The following is a 21,732-nucleotide window of genomic DNA, read 5'->3' as shown; positions in this document are numbered from 1 at the left end:
GGTCGATCAATGGGGTGGTTTCACATGAGCTTCGATGTAAATTGCTGCGAGCGACCGGAATGGACGGTGATGACTGGCCAGCAGACATTTGGGTGAAGGGTCGTGGATGTATATGTTGAGTTCTGCCCCGATATATATTTCGCTGTACTCCTGGCAGAGACGAGCACTCCGGAATTCTATTTGCGGGAAACACCGCGCAACAGGTATTCTAGCCAATACCCGTCTATTTGGTGAACATGGCCTCTTTATTGCCATTATACGCTCTCTTTTTCGATTCGGTTGTTCTCTGCTCAGTTGTTTCCCTGAATCCATGTGGCTCAGCGGTTATCTCCGCTCCGAGTTGACTCGGCCTCGGACACAGTGACAGCGGACAATTTCCTCCGTCTTTCCATCCCTTCAGTCGTTCATTCTCTGTACATTTTATTCCTAGACATTCTCTTTTATCGCCATCTATTCTCTTTTCCTTCCGAATTCCTCAATGAGACTCCGCCCAACCCCCTCGCACGATCCACGCGCGCCTGGAACAGCGCGCCTGACATCCTCCCCCGGCACCGCTTCCTCTCCACTACGCCATGCCACTCCAGCCGTCCGCGCGCGCGACTAGACATCCCTCCACCCTTTCCCGTGACCAAGGCCTGTCCCGAATCCACCTGCGACTGTCCCGCCACACCGTCCATGCCCGAGGGGCTCCCGATCGACCATGACCACCCTTTGAACGGCACGATGGTTGCCTATGCGCAGCAGCTGTTGGTGTGTACAGGACAGCGAGATTGGAAGAGTCGCATTGAGAATGACGGTCATAATACGAGCTGGGGCGGCCTGGTGCGCGGATTGAAGCAACTGCTCGGTCGGCGGGGTCCGTATCTCGACGTAGGTTTCCTTCCTGACATGTCCACGCAGAGCCATTGCTGATTCTTCGGATCGATAGCCCTTCAATAATGTCCTAGTTTCTAATTCCTGTATCGCGCCCGCTGATGCGGCTTCTACTTCTACGGCATCTGCATTCCTCTTCCCCGCGTTCAAATACATCCCCTCGATCCCCGTGAATATCGCACCCGATCACTCTCCAGACCTGACGACCTTTGTGCGCGCATTCCTTCTACCCTCACACCTCCACGACATGCACTCTTCCCTCTCCTCGAGCAAGCGCGCCGAAATGACCCGCTCTCCCGAGTTGGCCTCCCAGTTCCCAGGCATCGTGGACATCGATTACTCGCCCACCATCCTCATCTGCGGCCACGGAGGCCGCGACATGCGCTGCGGCATGATGGCGCCTGTTTTAGAAACGGAGTTCCAGCGCGTGCTGCAAGCGCGAGGGTTTACATCGGCTGATAATACTGGGACGATTGTGGACGATCCGCGCCACGCGCATCTGGGACTGATTAGCCATGTTGGCGGGCACAAGTATGCGGGCAATGTCATTCTGTATATTCCGCCCAAGATGAGGATGGGCGAGGAAGTGCACCCGCTGGCCGGGAAGGGGATCTGGTATGGCCGGGTTGAGCCTAAGCATGTGCAGGGCGTGGTGGATGAGACTCTGCTCGGGGGGTAGGGTGGTCGCGGACCATTTCCGGGGTGGGATTGACAGGAATGGGGATATTCTACGGTTATAAATGGGTAATAGGTAGGTAGAGGATAGAATAGTAGAGCAAGATAGTTAACTATCTTGAGTGTATAGTTAGTTTGATCCAACCGCGCTAGTCCAATCGGAGCCTCTGAGACTCCCCGGAATTTTTGTTTGCAACTTCGACAAAACACCACCAGTTACCACCACCACACTCATGTCTCGCTGACACAATGACCGAGCAGCGACCATGCTGACCCTTTCACGTATCCGACTGCCCTCCCTGGCCCCCAGCCGGCGGTGTGCGACACGCCCGGTGTCCCTCCGGCGGACCTCCTCTAACCTCCCTCATACCGCGATCCGCCTCGCGACGACCTACCCAAAACTCGACTTGCCGGCGCTGGATAAGAAATGGCAAACCAGATGGGAAGAGGAGCGGCGGCAGAACTGGGCAGCGCAGGGAAACAACCCACCCTCTGCCAAACCGCAATCCTACATCCTCTCCATGTTCCCTTATCCCTCCGGCACGCTGCACATGGGCCACCTCCGCGTTTACACCATCTCGGATGTCATATCTCGGTTCTACAGGATGCGCGGACACGAGGTCCTCCATCCCATGGGCTGGGATGCGTTTGGTCTGCCAGCAGAAAACGCGGCCATCGAGCGAGGCGTTGATCCGGCGGAGTGGACGGAGCAGAATATTGCGAAGATGAAGGCGCAATTGCGGAGTATTTCCGCTTCCTTTGATTGGGACCGGGTATGTTGATGTCAATCAATTCGGATTGTGCTGGCTGATATTTATTTTTATTGGATGTTTAGGAATTGGCAACCTGCGCACCGGAATTCTATGAGCACACGCAACGGATCTTCCTCATGCTGTACGAACAGGGACTGGCGTACCAGGCGGAGGCATTAGTCAACTATGATCCTGTGGACAAGACGGTGTTGGCGAATGAGCAGGTGGATGCGAATGGGTTCTCATGGCGGTCTGGTGCGAAGGTCGAGAAGTTGAATTTGAAGCAGTGGTTCTTTCGCATTACCGACTTTAAGGAGATGCTCCTGAGGGATCTTGATTCGTTGACTGGTGGATGGCCAGAACATGTGTTGTCGATGCAGCGGAATTGGCTGGGCAAGTCGGCTGGTGCCCAAGTTCGGTTTCCTGTTCTTGCTGGGGAGGAGGAAGTCGATGTGGACGTGTTCACCACGCGGCCGGACACCTTGCATGGAGTTGAATATCTGGCTCTGTCGTTGACTCATCCCCTTGTCTTGAAGGCTGCCGAGAAGGATGGTGAGCTGCGCAAGTTTCTGGAGGAGGCGTCATCGTTTCCTCCGGACTCGAAGGCTGGCTACCGCTTGATCGATATCGAGGCCTCGCATCCGTTGCAAAAGATCGACCCCGACAGCCCTCATTTGGCGCGCCGGCTTTCCGTCTTCGTGGCACCCTACGTTCTCGGCGACTACGGTGGAGGCGCTGTGATGGGTGTCCCGGGTCACGACACGCGAGACATGATGTTCTTCAAGGAGAATGTGAACCCAGAGTCGATCACTGTTGTCATCGAGCCGGAGCCATCAGAAGCGAAAGACACGACTGTGCCCGCTCGAGACGCGAAAGCTTTTACTCATAAGGGGTTCCTCACGTCTCGTTGTGGGAAATATCAAGGCATGCGCTCGAAAGAAGCCGCGGACCAGATCGTCACCGATCTCAAGCAAGTCGGACAGGCTGATTTCGTTGAGAGTTGGCGGTTACGGGACTGGTTGATCAGTCGTCAGCGCTACTGGGGTGCCCCGATCCCCATAATTCACTGTGGTGATTGTGGTGCCGTGCCGGTGCCAGCGGAAGACCTTCCAGTGAAGCTCCCGAAAATTCAAGGAGATTGGCTAAAGGGCAAGAAAGGCAACCCGCTCGAGTCATCCGAAGAGTGGCTTCATACCAACTGTCCAAGCTGCGGAGGGCCCGCGCGGCGTGATACAGATACCATGGACACCTTTGTGGACTCATCTTGGTATTACCTGCGCTTCTTGGATGCGGCGAACAAGGAAGCCCCCTTCTCACCCTCTGTGGCGTGCCCGGTAGATATCTATATTGGAGGCGTCGAACATGCCATCCTGCATCTGCTCTACGCCCGATTCATTTACAAGTTCCTTGCTCAGTCTGAACTTTTCCCGGCATCCAGCGAAACCCCGGCAGAGCCATTCAAGATGCTGCTCTCTCAGGGAATGGTCCACGGCAAAACTTTCTCAGAGCCCTCGACCGGCCGGTTCCTGCTTCCGTCTGAAGTGGACCTTACCAACCCGGACAAGCCTTTGATCAGCGGCACTAAGGTGGCGCCCAACATCTCATTTGAGAAGATGTCAAAGAGCAAACACAACGGGGTGGATCCCACAGTGTGTGCGTTGAAGTACGGCGCCGATGCAACTCGCGCGCAGATCCTGTTTTCGGCTCCGGTCAGTGAAGTCCTCGAGTGGGATGAAGCGAAGATTGTTGGTGTCGAGCGCTGGTTCGGTCGACTTTCGAAACTTGTCTACGATGCGGGTGATGTGGTGAAGGAATCGGGATTATCTCTAAAAAAAGGGTCTACTGCGCATGCAGCTTTTCTCCCATCGTCCCTACAGGATCTGAGCGACGCAGACGCCGATGCCATCTTGGCCACCCACAACACAATCTCATCCGTGACAGCCTGTATCGAAAAGAATCCCTACGGGCTCAACACGGTCATTTCGGACTTGACCAAGCTAACCAACACTCTCATATCCTCGCCCCCTTCTTCCCCCGCTATCTTCTACCTATCCGTCTCATCCCTCCTACGCCTCTTAGCCCCAATCGCACCCGCTCTCTCCTCCGAATGCTGGGAAGTCCTGAACCTGAAGGAATCTGAGACGAACCCAGTGCCATCAATCCACTCATCCACCTGGCCCACTCCGCTCCTCACCTCTGAACAAGTGGATATTCTGTCCTCTCGCGGCGGCCAGACCGTCGCCGTCCAGATAAACGGCAAGCTGCGCTGCGCGGTGACCATTCCACGAATGCAATCGCCAACACCTTCTCCCAAGTCAAAGGGCAAAAACGCCCCGCCCTCGCAGGAGGAACAGGACTGGATTGTGAAACAGGTCCTCGAAACCGAGGACGGACAGTTATGGCTTCGCGAGAAGAATGATTGGGAGAAGCGCCGACGGGTGATTGTTGTCCAGGGGGGCAATTTGGTTAACGTGGTGTTCTAACAAGAAACTCCTCTCATGTATGAAACTTTTCCGTTTGTTTACTAGCGATATAGAGACGTGTATATTAGGATTGGAATATCTTCCCTAAAATATCTCTTTTCTTTCCCCGTGGGACGGACAGACTGTAGCCCCCGGTGGGACAGAGGGCCGAAAGACGTGGTTAATTAAGCCTTGCTCAGATTCTATCTCGGCGAGGGAGGTCACGGATATGTATACCCGACAACAGGGTTATCTGGGTGGTTAGATTTCATCTCCTAGATATAGAACCGAGGATGCATGATGCAATCTATGTCCGATATGATAATGTACAACAATGCCAAGCAGATGGACAATCAAGACCTGGCACATGCCAAAGAGATATGTAAGGACCATCAGATCATGACGACGAGGTTGTTGCGCTCGTCGAAAAAGAAGTCAAAGCATGATACGACTCCGTCAGCGGCCACAGAGTGAGCCCGAAGGCCACAGCCCCCGTAACCAGGAAGATGTAGTACGCAACAGTCCAACCAATGCCCAGGGTGCCGTCCGCCACGTACACCGAACTGGAGGCATTACCATCAGCATCCTCCTTGGACTTTGCCAAAGGCGGACCAAGCGGCTCACCGGCCTCCACCCGTCCCCAAAACCGAGGCAGGCCGCACCAGTTGCAGAAGCTGTGGACGAGAATCACCGCCGGCAGAGATCCCGTTCGGAGATACAGGAACGTGGCATACCAGCCAAAAATAGTCGTGTAACCAAACTGGAACAGCGACCGCAGCACCGCGGCCAGCACTGCGGTGTCCGGATGCGTCAGCCAGAACTCGTAGAAGTGGTGCACATGTGCGATGCCAAAGTACAGCGGTGCCACGAAGACAATCCGGCTGGGAGACACCTCCGCCAGCATATGCAGCGGAATGATGGCAGAGCGGAACATGATTTCCTCCGTCACAGGGCCCTGATTGACAAATGATCAGTATCAAATTAGTCACAAAGAAAAGGGGCATTTGATTTGGGTACTTACGGCCACATAATTGCGCCACCCAATCCAGCCGCCCAGACTCTCAGAGAACTTGGCTCTGCGAAACCAACTCCGCCATTCGCCCTCGACCACGCCCCTCTCGAACAGGGGCCCCAGGAAGAGGATGGCAGTTAGCAAGACACAGCGGATGATGTCACCCAGATCGATGGGCCACCAGCCAAGGGCGCTGAGCGCGGCGCCGAACGAGGAATTGCCTTCTTCGACAATGATCCACAGCACGACGACAGAGCTAACGAAGCAAGACGCCGTGACGGCGCGAATGCGCGCGCGGATCACAGAAGGCGCGTCTCTGCTCAGGCTGGGAGATGGTCGCGTGGCTGGGGAGAGATAGAAAGGGGCCACATAGACGCATGTGAGGAGGATCTTTTTTTAGAGTTAAATAGTCAATATTGACTGCGTCCCGAAAGAAGTGATGTATGTGGACATACCGAGACCAGCACCACGGAGTGCACTGACAACGCGGGTTCATCTGCGACTTTGCGTTAGTCTGACCTGTCTGTCTGTCTGCCTTTCTGCCTGGCCTAGGTCTGCTACGCGTGTTGGGACATGGACATACCCATCTTCCCCGAGTACATGCCCCGGAGTCTTGCCAGGATGGAGACTGGCGCCATGGTGGTCAGGACTGGGGTGAGGTGAGGTTTTATGCTGGTTCGAATGTGTTGGAGACGGCCGGGTGGCTTTGTGGCGGGTGACCGCCAGTGACAGTACGGTATTGTGGCTACAGTGTAGGGAGTGGTAATATTGGTAATACCCTGTCACATTGACTTTCTTATTGTTTCTTTTAATTAACTATTGTCCTCGCAAGTACATGATCATGTCGTAGTCTCTAGTCTACAGGGAGTGTCCCAAAATAGCTGCCACCAAGTTCTTCCGAACTGATGGACCCAGCTCGCGTGGATCCCCTGCGGTCCGATGTGAGCCATCGTCTGCCGGTCATCCCTTGCGAAACCCCCAGCAAGCAGGGACCGTGGCCGAATTCTCCGACCTCATGAGCAATAGCGTGGCAATCACTGCAATAGAGGGCTGGGAAGGACATCAATACGGGCGCTTATCACCATCATTCGCTAACTCATCCCGGCGGATCAGGAACAACTCAGTCGGGTGGGGCTGACAGGACAGGCACAGGGACCAGGATATGGACATGCGAAGACAATAATCATGTCTCTCGGAGTATAGGAGGAGTATAGCGTGGGTGACAGGTCTCTGGACCACCTAGTCTATAGCTTCAAGACCTAATTCCAATCCAACCCCGACTCATCACTTCATCGCGGTGCAGCCAGATCGGCACCCTCTCAGCCTGGCCGAGTCAACGGGCTGCATACCCCTGCGCCCCCCGACTCGATGTGATAGGCGCTGGAGGGCTGACGCTCACCGCCGCTGGGCAACAAAATTCCCGGCCCCCCCTTGGTTCGGCGCTCCCTCTTGTCTCATGTTGTGCTTCCCAGTTGTTCGTTCTTTTTCTTCCAGTCCTTCGTTACGCTCTTTAATGTCTGAAACGATCTTTTAATTCTTTTTTTATTATTACCTTTAATGAGTCCCCGACCTTCGTGACTGACTATAGACCCTCATTTCAACTATCGATATCCGATCTACTCGCCCAGCCACGGAGCATTCCTTACATCGTTCCGATCTAGGAAAAGATAAATATTATTCTTTCGTCATTCGTGATTCTGCATTCTTGATTGATTGCCCCACGATTCTTTGGCGCCTTCTTTTATTAGACGCGCTTGTCCCTCGTTCCGCCGTTTTTTCTCGAACATGCAATAATATTCCCTCGACAACATGCGTTCAAGAGCCAAATCATCCTCTCCGCCTCGACAGCGGAGGGCTTTGCAAGAGCGAACGTCCGCGCATACGAATGAAAGATCGCCCACGCGGTCATTGCGGATGGTTTGTGAGAAGGAGGATGCTGATGTGGATGTGTATACGGCCACACCCTTCCCAACCAAACCGGAGCAGATTTTCCTGCCTGCCCCTGGCAAAGGACAGCGGGAATACCTTCCAGATACACGGTTTATGCCGGGGCCTTCGACAGCTACTTGGTCTACAACTTCCACCAGTTATGGTGCTCGGAGCAGTATGCTGGAGCATTCCACCAGCGAGACTTGGGATGTCTCGTCGACTGTTGATACCGGAGACATGTGGGAAGACGATCCAAATCTCACATCCAGCAAAACCTCTTTACCGGAGGCGTCATCGTTCAAAGCCGTCCATAGTCTGACGGAGGAGGACTCCGGCTCTGAATATTCAGATGACGAGATGATCGTCTTGCCCACAGCTACGCCAACAATCAAACCAGTACTCTCAGAACCTCCAACATCACCTCCATCACCAGGAGAACGGGAGCAAACTACCATTGGCAGCTCCAGTCCCAACGTCATGCCCATTGGGGTTCCATCAAGCCCTAACTTCATGACTCTCAACAACTCAAGCGCCAATTTTTCCTCCCGAGGCAGATCCTACTCGTTCTCGGATCCACGGGCAAACTCGCTTTCTTCATATAACTCACACGGGACGGTTGTGAGACACCCCGGTGCAGCCCCATGGATCTATACGCCCTCGTCGGAGCAAGTGAGTTCGGGCTCGCAGTCTTTCCGGTCAACTCCACCCTACCAGTCCGTCACATCCTTCCGCTCCTGGTCTAGACGTCCTTCTGGCAGTGGTGGTAGCCGGTCACGCTCCGGAACCTCATCCTCGCGCAGTCTTCGCTCGGTAGCCGATCTCGCTGCGGCAATAGAAAGCGGCATCCAAATCCAATATCCCCGGATTCGTGCTGCATCATCCAGTTCCCGGGCAGAAACATCCGTTTCCACAGATCACCACCGGGAGTTTACACCTGGCCGAGACTTCACTCCCGGTCCAGCCTCTGGCCGTTGGAACCCTCATCTGTCCCGAGTATCTTCTGTTTTCTCCGCAGAGGAAATCATGGCCCAAACCCCACCGCCGGAAGGACCTTCAGATAACACAGATGAACCCGCTGTACCAGCAGCTGCATTGGTAAAAACAAATACCAGATCCACCGTGTGGCTTGTTCGGAACTCCCAAGAAGACCAGCGCGAGGACAGCCTGACAAACCTACCCACTCGCCCTAGCATGCCCACGAGTCTCTCCTCCGGCTCAAAGAGAAGCGACAGCTCCCGCAGCCTCAAGCGTTCCGGGACAGCCACCAACACAATCATGCACATCCTGCCTGCCTGGGCGAAGATCTACTACCGCGCCGACGCAATGGGCCTCAATTCCGCTCTAAACATGTCCATGTGGGACCTCAGCCGACCAGGTTCCCGGCCCGGGACAGGCAACTCCAGTATCTTCGGTATGATGCCCTCCCCACTCAACCTTTCTCGCCCCCGGTCTCCGGAAAGACCGCGTTCCCCCGAACGCGCCCGGATTTTCCAACGGCGCGTGGACAGCGATCCCCGCGACCCTCGCTCCCACTGGGTTCCCGGTCCGGATCCACAGGATATCGAGATCGTAGGCACGCCGCGCAACCGCCTGCGCCACAGCTGGTCTCCGCACCTGTATCAGGACAGACGTCTGATTCAGTATTCCGTCAGTGGATGGAAGGCCCCGTCAATAGACACAACCACAGAGCCGACGTGGAGCCGGCGCAATGTTCAAGTATACGCCTTCTTAGTCGGATTTATCTTCCCGTTCTCCTGGATCATCGCGAGTTTCCTCCCACTGCCTAGACAGCCAAAATTGCCAGGCGAGAAGGGTGATCCAGATACAGACGTTGAGTCTGCGCTTGAGACGCAGTTGATGAGTCTGCATCAGCGGCGGTATGAGAATGCGCGCTGGTGGAGGAATCTTAATCGGTGGATGGTGTCGCTGGGTGTGGTGATTTTCGTCGTTATTGTGAGTTACCTTTTTCTTTCAACTGAAACAAGGATTGGATTTCTAACAGACTCTGTTTAGATCGCGCTCGCTATTATCGGTACTACCAACGGCTTTTGATGTCTCGCCTTCCGTCCAAAAACTGCTCTTTACTTTCATGACTTGATTTCCTTCGATTGCATTTCTTCTTACGACGGCATGGAGTCTCCGATCCGACTCCTCGCCGACTATTTACATTACGCCAACTGTGCATTTTCTTTACTGTTTCAGCACGCACATCCTTCTCCATCCACCCTACGTCGTTTCTTATATTTCCTTCGATTCCCCTTCCCCGAACACTTCAACGGGCATGCTTCATTTATCTTCGCTTCACTGAACATCTTCCACACGACTGCACGAAAGCAACAACGACTGTATGCATATATAATTATCCCGCTTTTAAATTTTCGTTACGTCTGGCCCCATCTCCCTGCCTTTTTGGTGATGATGGTGATGTTGGCTTTTACTTATGGTTATACGATATGACCCCTGTAATGGATATGTCTGGCCTGATTGCACCTGACTTGACTCAACTCGTTTTTCTGCTTGTCATGTTTTGACATACATTTCTCTTGTTTCTTCTTCCTCTTCATCATGTACTTAATGTGACACTATCTATCCGCAGCCGATTTCATTTTCTTCTAGACTCATCGTGCTTCTTGACCGGAGTTGTTGTTTACGAGAACTATTATATAGTACGGAGAAAGTGACCAACAATAGGTCTATCACTCTTAATAATATGGGGTTCACAATCATTGCCTCGGATTAAGATGCTACACACACCAACCAGGGCATCACAGTGTACTCCCAACACAATCAAAAATTACAGAAAGGGGTGAAGAGAGCCCATCTGTATATGTACATACATATTTCCCGCCGGCTCTCTATAGCTCCACCCCTTGCATACACCTCATCGTCCACCAACTGCTCCAGGGATTTCATACGTTCGGTTCTCTCATGGTCGCTGACACTGATTGGTCCATCGATTCTGGACTGGTCGTGCGGCCGTCCATTCGTCGAAATTATACAATGGAGGGTTGAGAATTCCACGGCGCCAATACAGGGTCTTAAGCCCCCTTGAAGAGCTTCCTTTCCCGGCCACAGTTCCCCACTAAAGCTTCCGCCCAATCTTCTGCTCCACAGCAATCTTCAACTCCTCACCGGAAGGCATCGTAACCGCACTCCCGCGTCTGCGGCGGGACTCAATCTCCGCCTTGACCTCCTGCACGGCCTCATCGAAGTCTCGCTCCGGATCATAAGGCAGGCCTAATGTCGGCGCGCGTACAGTCTCCTGGCTGACGGTGCGCATGATATGGGGCCGGTTGCGACGTTTCAGGATAGAAATCAAGTAGCCCTTTGCTGGGGAGAGGAAGAACGCGAGGGACACGATGTTGCCGATGATCCCGTAGAAATAGACGCGGCGCCAGACGGCGATGGATTGACTGAAGCCCAAAAAGATAAAGGGAAGTACTGCGAATGATAGAGTTAGTTGCGTCGCGGCCCAGCTGAGAATGTCGTAGTAGCGCTTGTAGGGCGTGGATTTTGTGCCGTCTGGTGTGAGGAAGAAGGGGCGGATGTAGCGGCGGAAGTCTTAAGTGTTTCCATTAGCTTGTGTTGCAGAGAATGAAGGTATGAAAGGACTTACTCTTTGCAACAGTCTGAATGAACGAGCCCAAAACAAAGGTTAGGTAGTAGCCCGGGGAAAAACCGTGCCACAGCGCACTGGTCGCGAAAGTGGCCAAGCTGGCCCGGAAGCCAGGCTTCTTGCCTTTCGGAGTGACCCGCAGATAAATGTAGTTGCGCAGCCAGTGGTTGGTATTCTTGTTCCAACTGCCCAGATACGCGTACGAGTTCTGGGCCGTCTCGAGGCTCCAGGGATCGATGTTCTCCAGGCGATTCCAAAACACCTTACCAGTCTTCTGGTCGAAGCCGTTATATCCCATGCCAGAAAGGATACAGGCGCCCTCTGTCAAAGACCAGACGCCGTAATACTTCAGGCGAGTGGTGAATGCAAGCATGTACACGATCCACACACGACGCGCGAAGGTATACGCCATGAACTCGTCCGAGAGCACAAACTCCTTGGTGTAGTAGGAGCCCAGCTGCAAGAATAAGAAGATCCAGCCCAGTCCAGTGGCCGCCTTCTTTGCGGCGGGCGTTCCACTGCGGGGAATCTTGCGCTTCTTCCGCGTTGGAGGCACTTTGGATGGGTCCGTGCCGGGGGGAATGTCGAAGAGCGTGGTGTCGATCCAGCGGCGGTAGTCATTATATTCAAACGCTGGACCGGCAAAAAGCGCCGGGAAGAAGAGCACATAGCCCATGTAGTCGAAGATACCCGGAAACTTGGCGATAGCGGAGTACTTCTGCGGGTCGGACAGCTGGTCCTGAGGCAGACGGCCGTCATGGATGTTCCAGCAGAAGGCCGACAGCTTCATGACAAGCACCATCTGTGCACCGGTAATATCAATTACTTGCGGATCGTCGAGGATTTGGCGGTGAATATGGCTAATCGACATGTGGCCCATCAAGAACAGGAACCCGATCCATGGCATGAGCGACCCGTCTACATAGTAAGCGATGGCGTATGTGCCTGCTGCGCTGTACAGAAGAGTGCGTAGGCCATCCCACAGGTCAAATAGACCAACGAGGTAGAAGAGCGACACGCCGGTAACGAAGGCATTTTTCTTCCACGGCTGGCCGTCGGGAATGCGTTTAAGAAGGCCGGCTAGCGGGTAGGATAGGAGGAACGAGGTGATGAGCTTCACTAGAGGAATAGTCAGAATGCTGGAGCTGTTCAGTGCAGGAAACCGAACATACACTCATCGGTGGATGCGCCAGTGAGCCGAGCCGGGTAGTCGAATACTATGCGGGGGGAGTCAGTTGGAGCTCAGTCGAAGGGGTGCAGAAAGACGAACGGGCGTTAATGTAGGGCAGCATGGTTAGAATGCTGTCAACCCAGAGGGCAGGCAGTCAGTTGTTAGAGCATTCGACAGACAGATGATAGAGGGCGAGAAAACAAGGAAAGAGAGAAAAAGAAGCAGGAGGAATGGAGAACGATGTCATGTGTTTCTCCCGCCCCGGTGATCTGCACTCGAGACTCCCCTTCGTCACATCAACTGCGCAACAATACAACAAACACTCCTTTACCACTTCTCCTCCATTTTATACTCCCTCCATCTCGCCTGTCTGGTGGCGCGCTCTCGCCCATCATGGACGTCGTCGCAGCTGTGTCCGGCTACATCTCCAAGATGGTGACGGCGGGCGAGTCGGCTACGGGGTCTTCGTCCACCAAGATGAAGATCCTGCTTCTCGATAGTGAGACAGTGGGAGATGCGCTCTGCTCGTGACCTTCCGGCAATGATAGCTAACATTTTCCGGCCCAGGTCCCCATTGTCTCGACCGCCATCACCCAGTCGGCGCTCCTCAATCACGAAGTGTACCTCATTGACCGCCTCGACAACTCCGCGCGCGAGAAGATGCGACACCTGCGATGCCTGTGTTTCGTGCGCCCATCCCCGACTTCCATCCAGCTGCTGATCGACGAGCTCCGAGAACCCAAATACGGCGAGTACTATATTTATCTGAGCAACATCATCCGCAAATCATCCCTGGAACGACTCGCTGAGGCCGACAGCCATGAGGTGGTGCACCTCGTCCAGGAACAATACGCCGACTTCATTGTCGTCAACTCGGACCTGTGTGCCTTAAATATGGGCTTTCCGCTACAGCGACTATGGAGCCATTCGCCAGACTTGTGGAACTCGGATGCACTCCAGCGGGCCACCGAGGGGACGCTGGCCATGCTGCTCTCCCTAAAGAAGAACCCATTGATTCGCTATGAGAAGAATAGTCTGCTGGCCCGTAAACTGGCGACGGAAGTTCGATACCACTTGACACAGGAGGAGCAGCTGTTTAATTTCCGGCGCACCGATACGCCTCCCATCTTGCTCGTTCTGGACCGACGCGATGACCCGATTACCCCGTTGCTCACCCAGTGGACATATCAAGCGATGGTTCACGAGATGCTCGGCATCCACAACGGGCGGGTAGACCTGCATGATGTACCCGAGATTCGGCCAGAGCTCCAAGAGATTGTGCTCGCGCAGGACCAAGACCCGTTCTTCAAGAAGAATATGTACCAGAACTTTGGTGACCTCGGCCAGAACATCAAGGAATATGTGGAGCAGTACCAGACTAAAACGCAGAGCACCATGAACATTGAGTCTATTACTGACATGAAGCGCTTTGTGGAGGATTATCCCGAGTTCCGCAAGCTCTCGGGCAACGTGAGCAAGCATGTTACCCTTGTGGGCGAGCTCAGTCGACGAGTTGGCGAAGAAAATCTCCTCGACGTCAGCGAGCTAGAGCAGAGTCTGGCGTGCAATGAGAACCACTCCAACGATCTCAAGGTATGCTGATATATGGCCAAACCATCCAGGCTTGACTGACCTTCTCTCCAGTCACTGCAGCGGATCATCCAATTGCCCAACGTACCGGCCGAGAATAAGCTGCGCTTAGTGGCTTTGTATGCCCTTCGCTACGAGAAACAGCAGAACAACTCTGTGTTAGCTCTCCTGGATTTGCTGGTTACCGCTGGCGGTGTCCCCTCCAGCCGCGTGAACATTATCTCGAAGCTGCTCGCGTATCACCACTCTCTGCAGGCCCCACCGGTTGCAGGCGGATTCTCTGATCTGTTCGAATCGACCTCGTTCTTCTCTGGGGCGAGAGACCGCTTCAAAGGATTGAAAGGTGTTGAGAACGTCTACACTCAGCACTCCCCGCGGCTCGAGGTCACCCTTCAGAACCTGATCAAGGGTCGCCTGAAGGAACTGCAGTACCCCTTCTTAGAGGGTAGCGGACACACGCGGGACAAACCGCAGGACATCATCATCTTTATGGTCGGCGGCGTTACATATGAAGAGGCCAAGATGGTAGCGCAGGTCAACGCCAGTTCCCCGGGTGTCCGCGTTGTGTTGGGAGGCACCTCCATCCACAACAGCACGACCTTCCTGGAAGAAGTTGGCGATGCCGTCGGTAGTTGGCCGGAGTCTGAGCCTACGACAGCCGCCGGACGGCTGCGACGGGAGGTTGGGCGGTAATTGATTGATTTGATGGAGTTGGTGGGGGGCTTGCATAGTGAATAGTTAGTTAGCTGGTGTAACTATATCCTGGGTAAATTCAAGGTTTGTCTTTCTGGTGTTGTGGTTCCTATAGTTAAGTAGATCACCATTGGCCCAAGGCATTCCGCCCAATGCGGAGAAGAATCTCACCTTCGGACATACCTTCTCTTCACTTCACCTCTCATCCTCCGCCGTAATGGACCAGAATTCGCCCCCCAAACAGGGGGCCTCTTCCCCGATAGCAGCGCGCGAGCCGCGACTGCATCTACCCTCGACCACCGACCCTCCGGGCCCTCAGAATCCACCCAAACCCCTCGTATGGCTGGTGTGTTCTTGCTTGCTCCCACCCTACACTCCTCGCCTCGAACCCTCAATTCAATGACAAATCTAACATCCGAATGACTTCTGCCAGATCTTCGGAGCAACAGGCCACATGGGCCGCTCACTTGTCAAAACCGCGCTATCGCACAACGACCTCGTCGCCGCCGTCGGCCGTACCTACGAGAACAGTCCTGAATGCATGAAGGAGCTAGAAAACGAGCACGTTAACTGCATGGGCCTTCTGTGCGACGTTCGCGCGAGAGACACTGTCCAGCGCGTCATCGAGCAGACAATCGCGCGGTTCGGGCGCATCGACGTGATAGCCAATTGCTCCGGGTACGGCGTGATCGGCGCATGCGAGGACCAGGACGAGTTCGATATCCGGAACCAGTTCGAGACAAATTTCATGGGTACCCTGAACATGATCCAATTGTCACTCCCACATTTCAGGGAACGCCGCGCGGGCCGGTACCTCGTTTTCAGCTCGACGAGCGGCGCACTGGGCGTTCCGGGCTTGGGACCCTATTGCGCGAGCAAGTATGCGGTGGAGGGACTCATGGAGTCCATGCTCTACGAAGTCGACAGCTTTAATATCAAGGGCACGCTCGTCGAGCCGGGACATATGCGGCGCGACGATATTGCCGATTTGGTCTCGCCGTCTGCCATGGCGGCGAATCCCTCCGAACACAATCTCTCCTCGCCTTTACCGTTATACGGCCATTTCCTGGTCAAGCCGCCCAGCGAGCCGTACAACACGCCTACATCGCCCGCTGCGCACGCGCGGCGCATGCTCATGTGGCTAGGCGATAAGCAACCTGCTAGCGCGGTCAAGGCTGCGCACCTGGTCTGGCAGCTGGGTCATTGCTCGTACCCGCCTCTGCGGCTGATTCTGGGGACTTATGCTGTGGAGAGTATAAGGGACCGTCTGAAGTGTATCATTGAGGAGATTGAGGACTGGAAGCATCTTAGCTTTCCTTTGGGGGAGACGCAGCCTGCTATTGGTGCTCGTGAGCAGTCGGCGAATTTGGGGGAAGGGAATGATGGTTGAGAGTACTCCAATGGGGACTGGATGATCTACTTCTTCCCCTGAAGTTCATGAATTTCATCTACGAACCCGTCTGACCAAGCGGCATACCCAACCCAGCCCAGACTATAGGACGCCATCTTCGTTCCCCCTCTGGAAGTCATAATTGCACTTTGCAGACAGACCTGCAGCAGTGATGCAGCGGATCCCAAATTCTGCGATGACATCGCAGTCCAACATGCCCAAAGCCATGGCTACGCGGCTAACAGCCGTAAATGACCAATCTTCTCGCTGTTCGAGAAACAGATTGGATGACAGGCAGATTGGTGAGCCTAGATATCTACGGAGACAGGCACGGGACAATGGAATTCCCTCTTCATGTTGTGAAATAGAATTTTGAATTGATTCAAGTACTATATTGATCTGCCCAACACACTTGATAACCTCGTTTTAAGGTCCCTCTCGACAAATCAACAGATGCAATATACAAGAATAACATAGGGATATAGCCTTTTCAGCGCGTAGGCGGCATTGTTGTACAATCCCAACACTAATGAAGAAAAGAACCAAGAGGCACACACCATGCAAGGAAACCTACAAGGTAAGAGAATCATGAGATCAGACAGATGCCCTCGCAGACATGAAGGATGATGAGGTATGAGATAAACACAGATATGGGAATAAGGGATATATGCTATGAACAGGGATGCGGTATAAAAAGTTAGTCCCAAGCATGAATCACGCACGCCTCCTTCGCATGCCAGATCCGTCTGCGCCGGACAACGTCCGCGCCGAATGTATCCTTGATACCACCGCCGTCATAATGGTGATAATCTGCGTGATCCTTGTCTTTCCCGTTCTGCTCATCCGCCGAGCGAAGGAGACGGGCCTCTTCAACGCTGGCGCCGAATTCGTACTCCCCCGCGACTGAGCACTGTCAATCCCACGGTGGCTGTGGTAGACTCGCCGCTTTGCACAACAGGTAGAGACTGCTGCAGCATACCCGTCCAGACGAGACGACGGGTGAGGTCTAGGGCGACGTTGTTGGGTTGGTGGCGGAGGCTGGGCTGGAGGCGAAGAAGTGGGTGGATGGGGCGAGACGAGCGGTTGCGGACCGTGACGCTCAGGGTCAGCAGGTCGTCTGTCTTCGCGCGGAAGCGGGAGCGGCCGGTCTGCGTGATCGAGGTGTCGGAGTCAGATGCAGTAATAGAAAAAGTAAGTTCCACGTCCTCGAGGCGCATAGCTTCGACCATGCGAGGATTCAATCGGATGTTGCGTAGATCGATGGTGCCTTCGCGGCCGGTAGCGGGCTCCTTCCAGCCACCGACGAGACGCTTGAGGAGTTCTTCACGGAACCAGAATGCCTCCCGGGAGGCGGCCTCGGCCTCGAAGGAGAGCTTGTTAGCGCTGACCACGAACTGTCGACGTGTGCCGGTGTTGACAACGGGGATAGCAGCGTGCGGGTTGTCCAAGTAAATGCGAGGCAGGACGAGGACGAAGCGATACACTTGACCTGGCTGGAAATCTGCGTAGACAGATTGCTGGCCGTCGGAGTCCTTCATGGAGGATATCACAACCGAAGGATCGAGGAACGACTGCTCGCTGACTCGCAACCAGACGGACAGGGGGTTGGGCCAGGCGTTCCGAAGATCGAGGAGTACAACGCAATGATCTGGTCCGTAGGGCCCGTTACCGAGGCGCGAAAGCACTTTCGAGAATGGGTCATCATCGACGGCAGCGATTGTCTTGGATGATGGGGAGGCGGGCCCAGACTCGGGGTTGGAATGAAGACGGTTTCGCCAAGCGAAATCACCGCTGAAGGGCAGGATGTCGCAGCGTGCTACTTCCACACTCGCATTCACGGTCACAGTTAGTGGAACGAATAGCTGCCGCGTGTAAAACACATCTGGAGTGTTGCCCTCCCCTGCGCCAACGCAGGAATAGTCGATCTGAACAGTCGTGTCTTGCAGGCCCGGTTTCCCAAGGACATCAACCGTAAAGGTGGCTCGTTGGCCTGGAGGAATGGAGTGGTCGTCGGACGATGAACCCTCACGGCGCCACTGCAGGGCTGGCCTGGTTGCCAGCTTCAACTCTAGCTCGTATATCTCTACCGGCAACAGATCTTTGTTGGTGAGAGCGGACTGCAGCTGTCGTGTGGTAGAATCTTGGAAGGTAAACACGATGAAGTCAAGAGGGCAGGATGATGTATTTTGCAAAGTGATGGTGAAGGACCTGACCTCTCCTTCCAGAACCATCATCGCCGATTGCGATAGCGACAATGACTCAATCACAAGCGACGGCTGCTTGCCAATCACCTTGACCTGGCAGGTTGTCGCTTCGGGACCCTTCTTGGTAGATACCTTGCCGTCCTTTGATGTCGTCGAACTCCACGAGAGAGGGCGCTCGGTCAATGGTTTTTTCGATTCCAGGCCGATGCGTTTAAATTTGACCTCAGGCTCGGGCTTCCAAATGGTCTTGAAGATGGGAAATTTTCTGGCCCGGCAGTGCCGTACCTTCACAGTGCATCCTGTGATGTTGAGGTCACCCTTCTCGTGCGCGATACCAAGGACAGTGATCTCTTGCAGAGAAAGAGGAGGAAGAATGATATGTTCGGCCACAGCATCAAACGACACACCCTCACTCTCAAGACGCATATGCTCGATCTCAACCTCAAATTCGTAGGGGTTCTGAAGAGTCACTCGGAATGATGCATGTTCACCCGCCACAGCAAGCATCTCGATCGCTTTGCTGCTGGGCTTCACAAACGGGTTGTATAAAAATGGGTCTTTCTTGATCTTTTCGGAGTCCGTCGTGACCGCATCCAATTGTGTCCTGGACCGCCTGACTGGCCGCCTGTTATCCGAAAGAGCCAATAATTGGACATCGCGAACAAGGAAATCATCCCAGTATTCAGCCACCACGTCGGAGGCACCAAGCCTGCTCGCAGCCGCAACCGTGCGCTTGATGTTGTTTGAAAGACGAATTTGGTCGTCGACCGGTAGATAAGGCGGTGCTTGATAAGATTCACCAAGCATAAGTTGGCCTCGAACCGTTTGAAGGAGCTCGACAGTGAAACGAAGAACACCATTGAAGTCAGGAAGCGCTTCACAACAGTTGATGCACGCTTTGAGCACATCGATCTTCAAGTTCAGATCGCCATATCGATCCAACACGACATGCCGAAATGATCGTTCAGCAATTGCATCAATCGAGTCGTATTCCGGACAACCAGATGATCCGTCGGTGTTGAAGGATTGACTCTCTCTTTTTTCCACTCGTAAAACGCCGAGGGTTGAACTCCGTATATCTCGCCTACCGAGGCAAGGAGAAGGCGCACGCTTGCCTCCATGTTTCCGGGCCCGACATCCAGAGCATTGACATCGAATGCGGTATCGCTCAGAGACGCTAACCCAGCAGCAGGATGAATGCCCGCCTCTGCAGCTCCAATTTTCCTTGCCTGAACAAGACTTGGTACCATCAGCGAGAGAAGTTCGCGCAAGACGAAAGCTTTTTTCCTTGGCAGACCAAGAGTATTCAAAACGGAGGCGACTCCGACTATGATAGGGACGGCATCAGTCGCAGGTAGGTCCGAGCTAGGAGAGAGCGGCAGAGCTCGGAACAGGAAATTGGCAATCTCAGATTTTCGAGGCACAGCCGTCCCGCGAGGAAGTTCTGGCTGATGTAGCGGCGTCAGAAGATCGTTCATCACAATATGCTTCAAGGCATTGTCGTCAAGAATCCCATCACGAATGCGGCACGCCACCAATAGCCTTGCTAAGCGGATGACTGTCTCGGAGAACACGAGTTGGGGGAGAGGCTCCTCTGTAATATTGGCAGCACGGTTGTAAAGATTCAAGATGGTGTTTGTGAGGTCTGGGAGCAGGTTGGCCAGATTTTGAAGAGACACGGCACGGTTACCAGCCCCCGGCGGTGGAATAGAATCTCGATGCGATTTGGAAGTTTTCTCGGCCGTTGGATAGAGGATAGATGGAATCTGAATTCGGTCAGTAAGTTGTTATGTCGTCATGAAGCCAAAACAATGTACCTGAAAGTCCATCCCGGCCCAACCGAACATCAACAAGGTAAGAAGAATCGTCTCGAGAGCTTTGCCATGCCACACATAATCGCTGCTAGCCCTAGCGTTGTTTGCCGCTTCAACCAGCTCCTTGAGGGCATCTGGCCACCTTCCTGCCAGCAGGAAAAGAGACCCAACGACAACACCGGCACGGCCCTTGATACGGTTCTTGGTTCTGTCAGTTGCACTTACGCCGCTGACCGACATGCGGTCCCGGCTGTGCTCCTTAGGCGAATGCACAGATGGAGTTCTGCTGAGAGAATTCGTACGACTAGAGAGATTAATGGATCGATGGATTTCGTCAAAAGTTATGGGCGTTTCATGATCACTCGGGACCGGAGAACTGGCATTCGAACTCAATGGAGTCTCGGGTGCAGCACTAGGATCGGTAGGCATTTGCGCAGGTGAGGTCATCCGATGAAGCAGCCGATCCACTGCTCGCGGCCGTTGTTCTGGATTCCTGTGTGGACCCCAGGAAGAAGATTTGGGAGACTCAATGGATGGGATGGTTTGGATCGTCTTCGCAAATTCATCCAGCTCAGAGAGCAAGACTGAGGTGATATCACAAAGCACCGTCTTAATCGTGGTGGCTTTGGATGCCTGTGGTCGCGGGACCCAGAGGACATTATCCGGGCCGTTTGTGAGTTTTTCTACGCCTTCATGATCGAACACCAGCAGTTGATGGACCAACGCGCGCGGATTCCTCTCCTTGACGACCTCTAGCGCTTCCAGCAATGAATCCAGGCCGTCGGGTGTCGGGTGCTTGTCTTTGTCTTCGCCAGTCGACCTTGAAGCGAGCTCGGTTCCATCCGCTATTGTGATAATCACCAATGGTTCTCGAAAAAGTTCAAACGGGAATAGCTCAAGGTGCGAAGTCGGAGGAACCGAGTACGAAAGGTCGTATAGGATCAGCCCGGTAGGGAACGCGAGCGGCGAGAACATGTCTGAACAAGGAAGTTGTTAGCACCAGATATATCTTGCGACTGCGATTGTTGCGTACTTCGATTTGGCCGTGCATCCGGGCTAATGTCCCCTAATCGGACCACATTTTCGGCCTGGAGCCTGGCGGCGAAGCTCAGGAATCGCGAGCGCTTGATTCTCCCTATCGGAAGGAGGAGTGCCCTGAGGCGTACCGGCGCAACCGGAGACAGGGGGTCAACACCCATCTTGTCGAGTACACGAGATCGGACCGGCGATTGGCGCGATGCTCAAGCCCGCACCCACAAGAAGTCGGCAAGCTTGCAGGCGTCATACGTCGAGGGAAGACGGCATAGAAGACAATTGCAGCAGGCAGCAAACCGCACCAAGAGACCGTGAGGCAGAAGCACACATGCACTTCGATCCTCCTGAGTTGGAGATGGAAACAAATACCTTACATAAGCGCATCGTTAATCCCAGGCGGGGAGCTGTCACGGGACCCTCTGACATAAGCGGCGATAAGAGATAGCTAAGGCCATCTCCAGGTCCGCCATCGTTTACTTCTTCTTCCTCAGTCAGTCAGTCATTCATTTGTTCATC

The 21,732-nt window shown here is 54.1% G+C and overlaps 8 protein-coding genes across 8 annotated transcripts; 5 read left to right on the top strand and 3 right to left on the bottom strand.

The window, feature by feature from the left end:
- Positions 1–9: 9 nt before the first annotated feature.
- N7510_005534 (leucine--tRNA ligase NAM2) lies at positions 10–4,783 on the top strand (the record flags this gene model as incomplete). The annotated part of the gene is made up of 5 exons (XM_056977460.1): positions 10–36; positions 322–870; positions 929–1,548; positions 1,859–2,321; positions 2,384–4,783. The coding sequence occupies 5 exons, from the start codon at positions 10–12 to the stop codon at positions 4,781–4,783; spliced, it is 4,059 nt and encodes a 1,352-aa protein (XP_056833492.1).
- A 376-nt stretch (positions 4,784–5,159) lies between these two features.
- On the bottom strand, positions 5,160–6,412 carry N7510_005533 (CAAX prenyl protease RCE1; the record flags this gene model as incomplete). The annotated part of the gene is made up of 4 exons (XM_056977459.1): positions 5,160–5,717; positions 5,784–6,164; positions 6,230–6,270; positions 6,358–6,412. The coding sequence occupies 4 exons, from the start codon at positions 6,410–6,412 to the stop codon at positions 5,160–5,162; spliced, it is 1,035 nt and encodes a 344-aa protein (XP_056833491.1).
- A 1,171-nt stretch (positions 6,413–7,583) lies between these two features.
- N7510_005532 (putative serine-rich protein) lies at positions 7,584–9,755 on the top strand (the record flags this gene model as incomplete). Its single annotated transcript, XM_056977458.1, has 2 exons — positions 7,584–9,656; positions 9,717–9,755. The coding sequence occupies 2 exons, from the start codon at positions 7,584–7,586 to the stop codon at positions 9,753–9,755; spliced, it is 2,112 nt and encodes a 703-aa protein (XP_056833490.1).
- A 1,030-nt stretch (positions 9,756–10,785) lies between these two features.
- N7510_005531 (lysophospholipid acyltransferase) lies at positions 10,786–12,558 on the bottom strand (the record flags this gene model as incomplete). The annotated part of the gene is made up of 3 exons (XM_056977457.1): positions 10,786–11,264; positions 11,320–12,438; positions 12,492–12,558. Coding segments are annotated over 3 exons (1,665 nt in total), but the record flags the coding sequence as incomplete, so codon positions are not given.
- Positions 12,559–12,730: 172 nt separating this feature from the next.
- On the top strand, positions 12,731–13,021 carry N7510_005530 (Vacuolar protein sorting-associated protein 45; the record flags this gene model as incomplete). Its single annotated transcript, XM_056977456.1, has 1 exon — positions 12,731–13,021. One exon carries the CDS (start codon positions 12,731–12,733, stop codon positions 13,019–13,021), a length of 291 nt encoding a protein of 96 aa, XP_056833488.1.
- A 129-nt stretch (positions 13,022–13,150) lies between these two features.
- Positions 13,151–14,773, top strand: N7510_005529 (Sec1 family protein; the record flags this gene model as incomplete). The annotated part of the gene is made up of 2 exons (XM_056977455.1): positions 13,151–14,083; positions 14,144–14,773. The coding sequence occupies 2 exons, from the start codon at positions 13,151–13,153 to the stop codon at positions 14,771–14,773; spliced, it is 1,563 nt and encodes a 520-aa protein (XP_056833487.1).
- Positions 14,774–15,227: 454 nt separating this feature from the next.
- Positions 15,228–16,163, top strand: N7510_005528 (SDR family oxidoreductase; the record flags this gene model as incomplete). The annotated part of the gene is made up of 1 exon (XM_056977454.1): positions 15,228–16,163. The coding sequence occupies one exon, from the start codon at positions 15,228–15,230 to the stop codon at positions 16,161–16,163; it is 936 nt and encodes a 311-aa protein (XP_056833486.1).
- A 697-nt stretch (positions 16,164–16,860) lies between these two features.
- N7510_005527 (TRAPPII-specific subunit TRS120) lies at positions 16,861–21,380 on the bottom strand (the record flags this gene model as incomplete). Its single annotated transcript, XM_056977453.1, is given in 5 exon segments — positions 16,861–17,073; positions 17,087–19,399; positions 19,456–20,133; positions 20,185–21,158; positions 21,215–21,380. The coding sequence occupies 5 exon segments, from the start codon at positions 21,378–21,380 to the stop codon at positions 16,861–16,863; spliced, it is 4,344 nt and encodes a 1,447-aa protein (XP_056833485.1).
- Positions 21,381–21,732: the final 352 nt, after the last annotated feature.

This window comes from Penicillium lagena (genome assembly GCF_028827675.1).
Source record: "Penicillium lagena strain IBT 129212 chromosome Unknown utg000003l_segment0_segment0, whole genome shotgun sequence".
Taxonomy (NCBI): Eukaryota; Fungi; Ascomycota; class Eurotiomycetes; order Eurotiales; family Aspergillaceae; genus Penicillium; species Penicillium lagena.
This window is presented reverse-complemented; position numbering and strand designations above follow the sequence as displayed.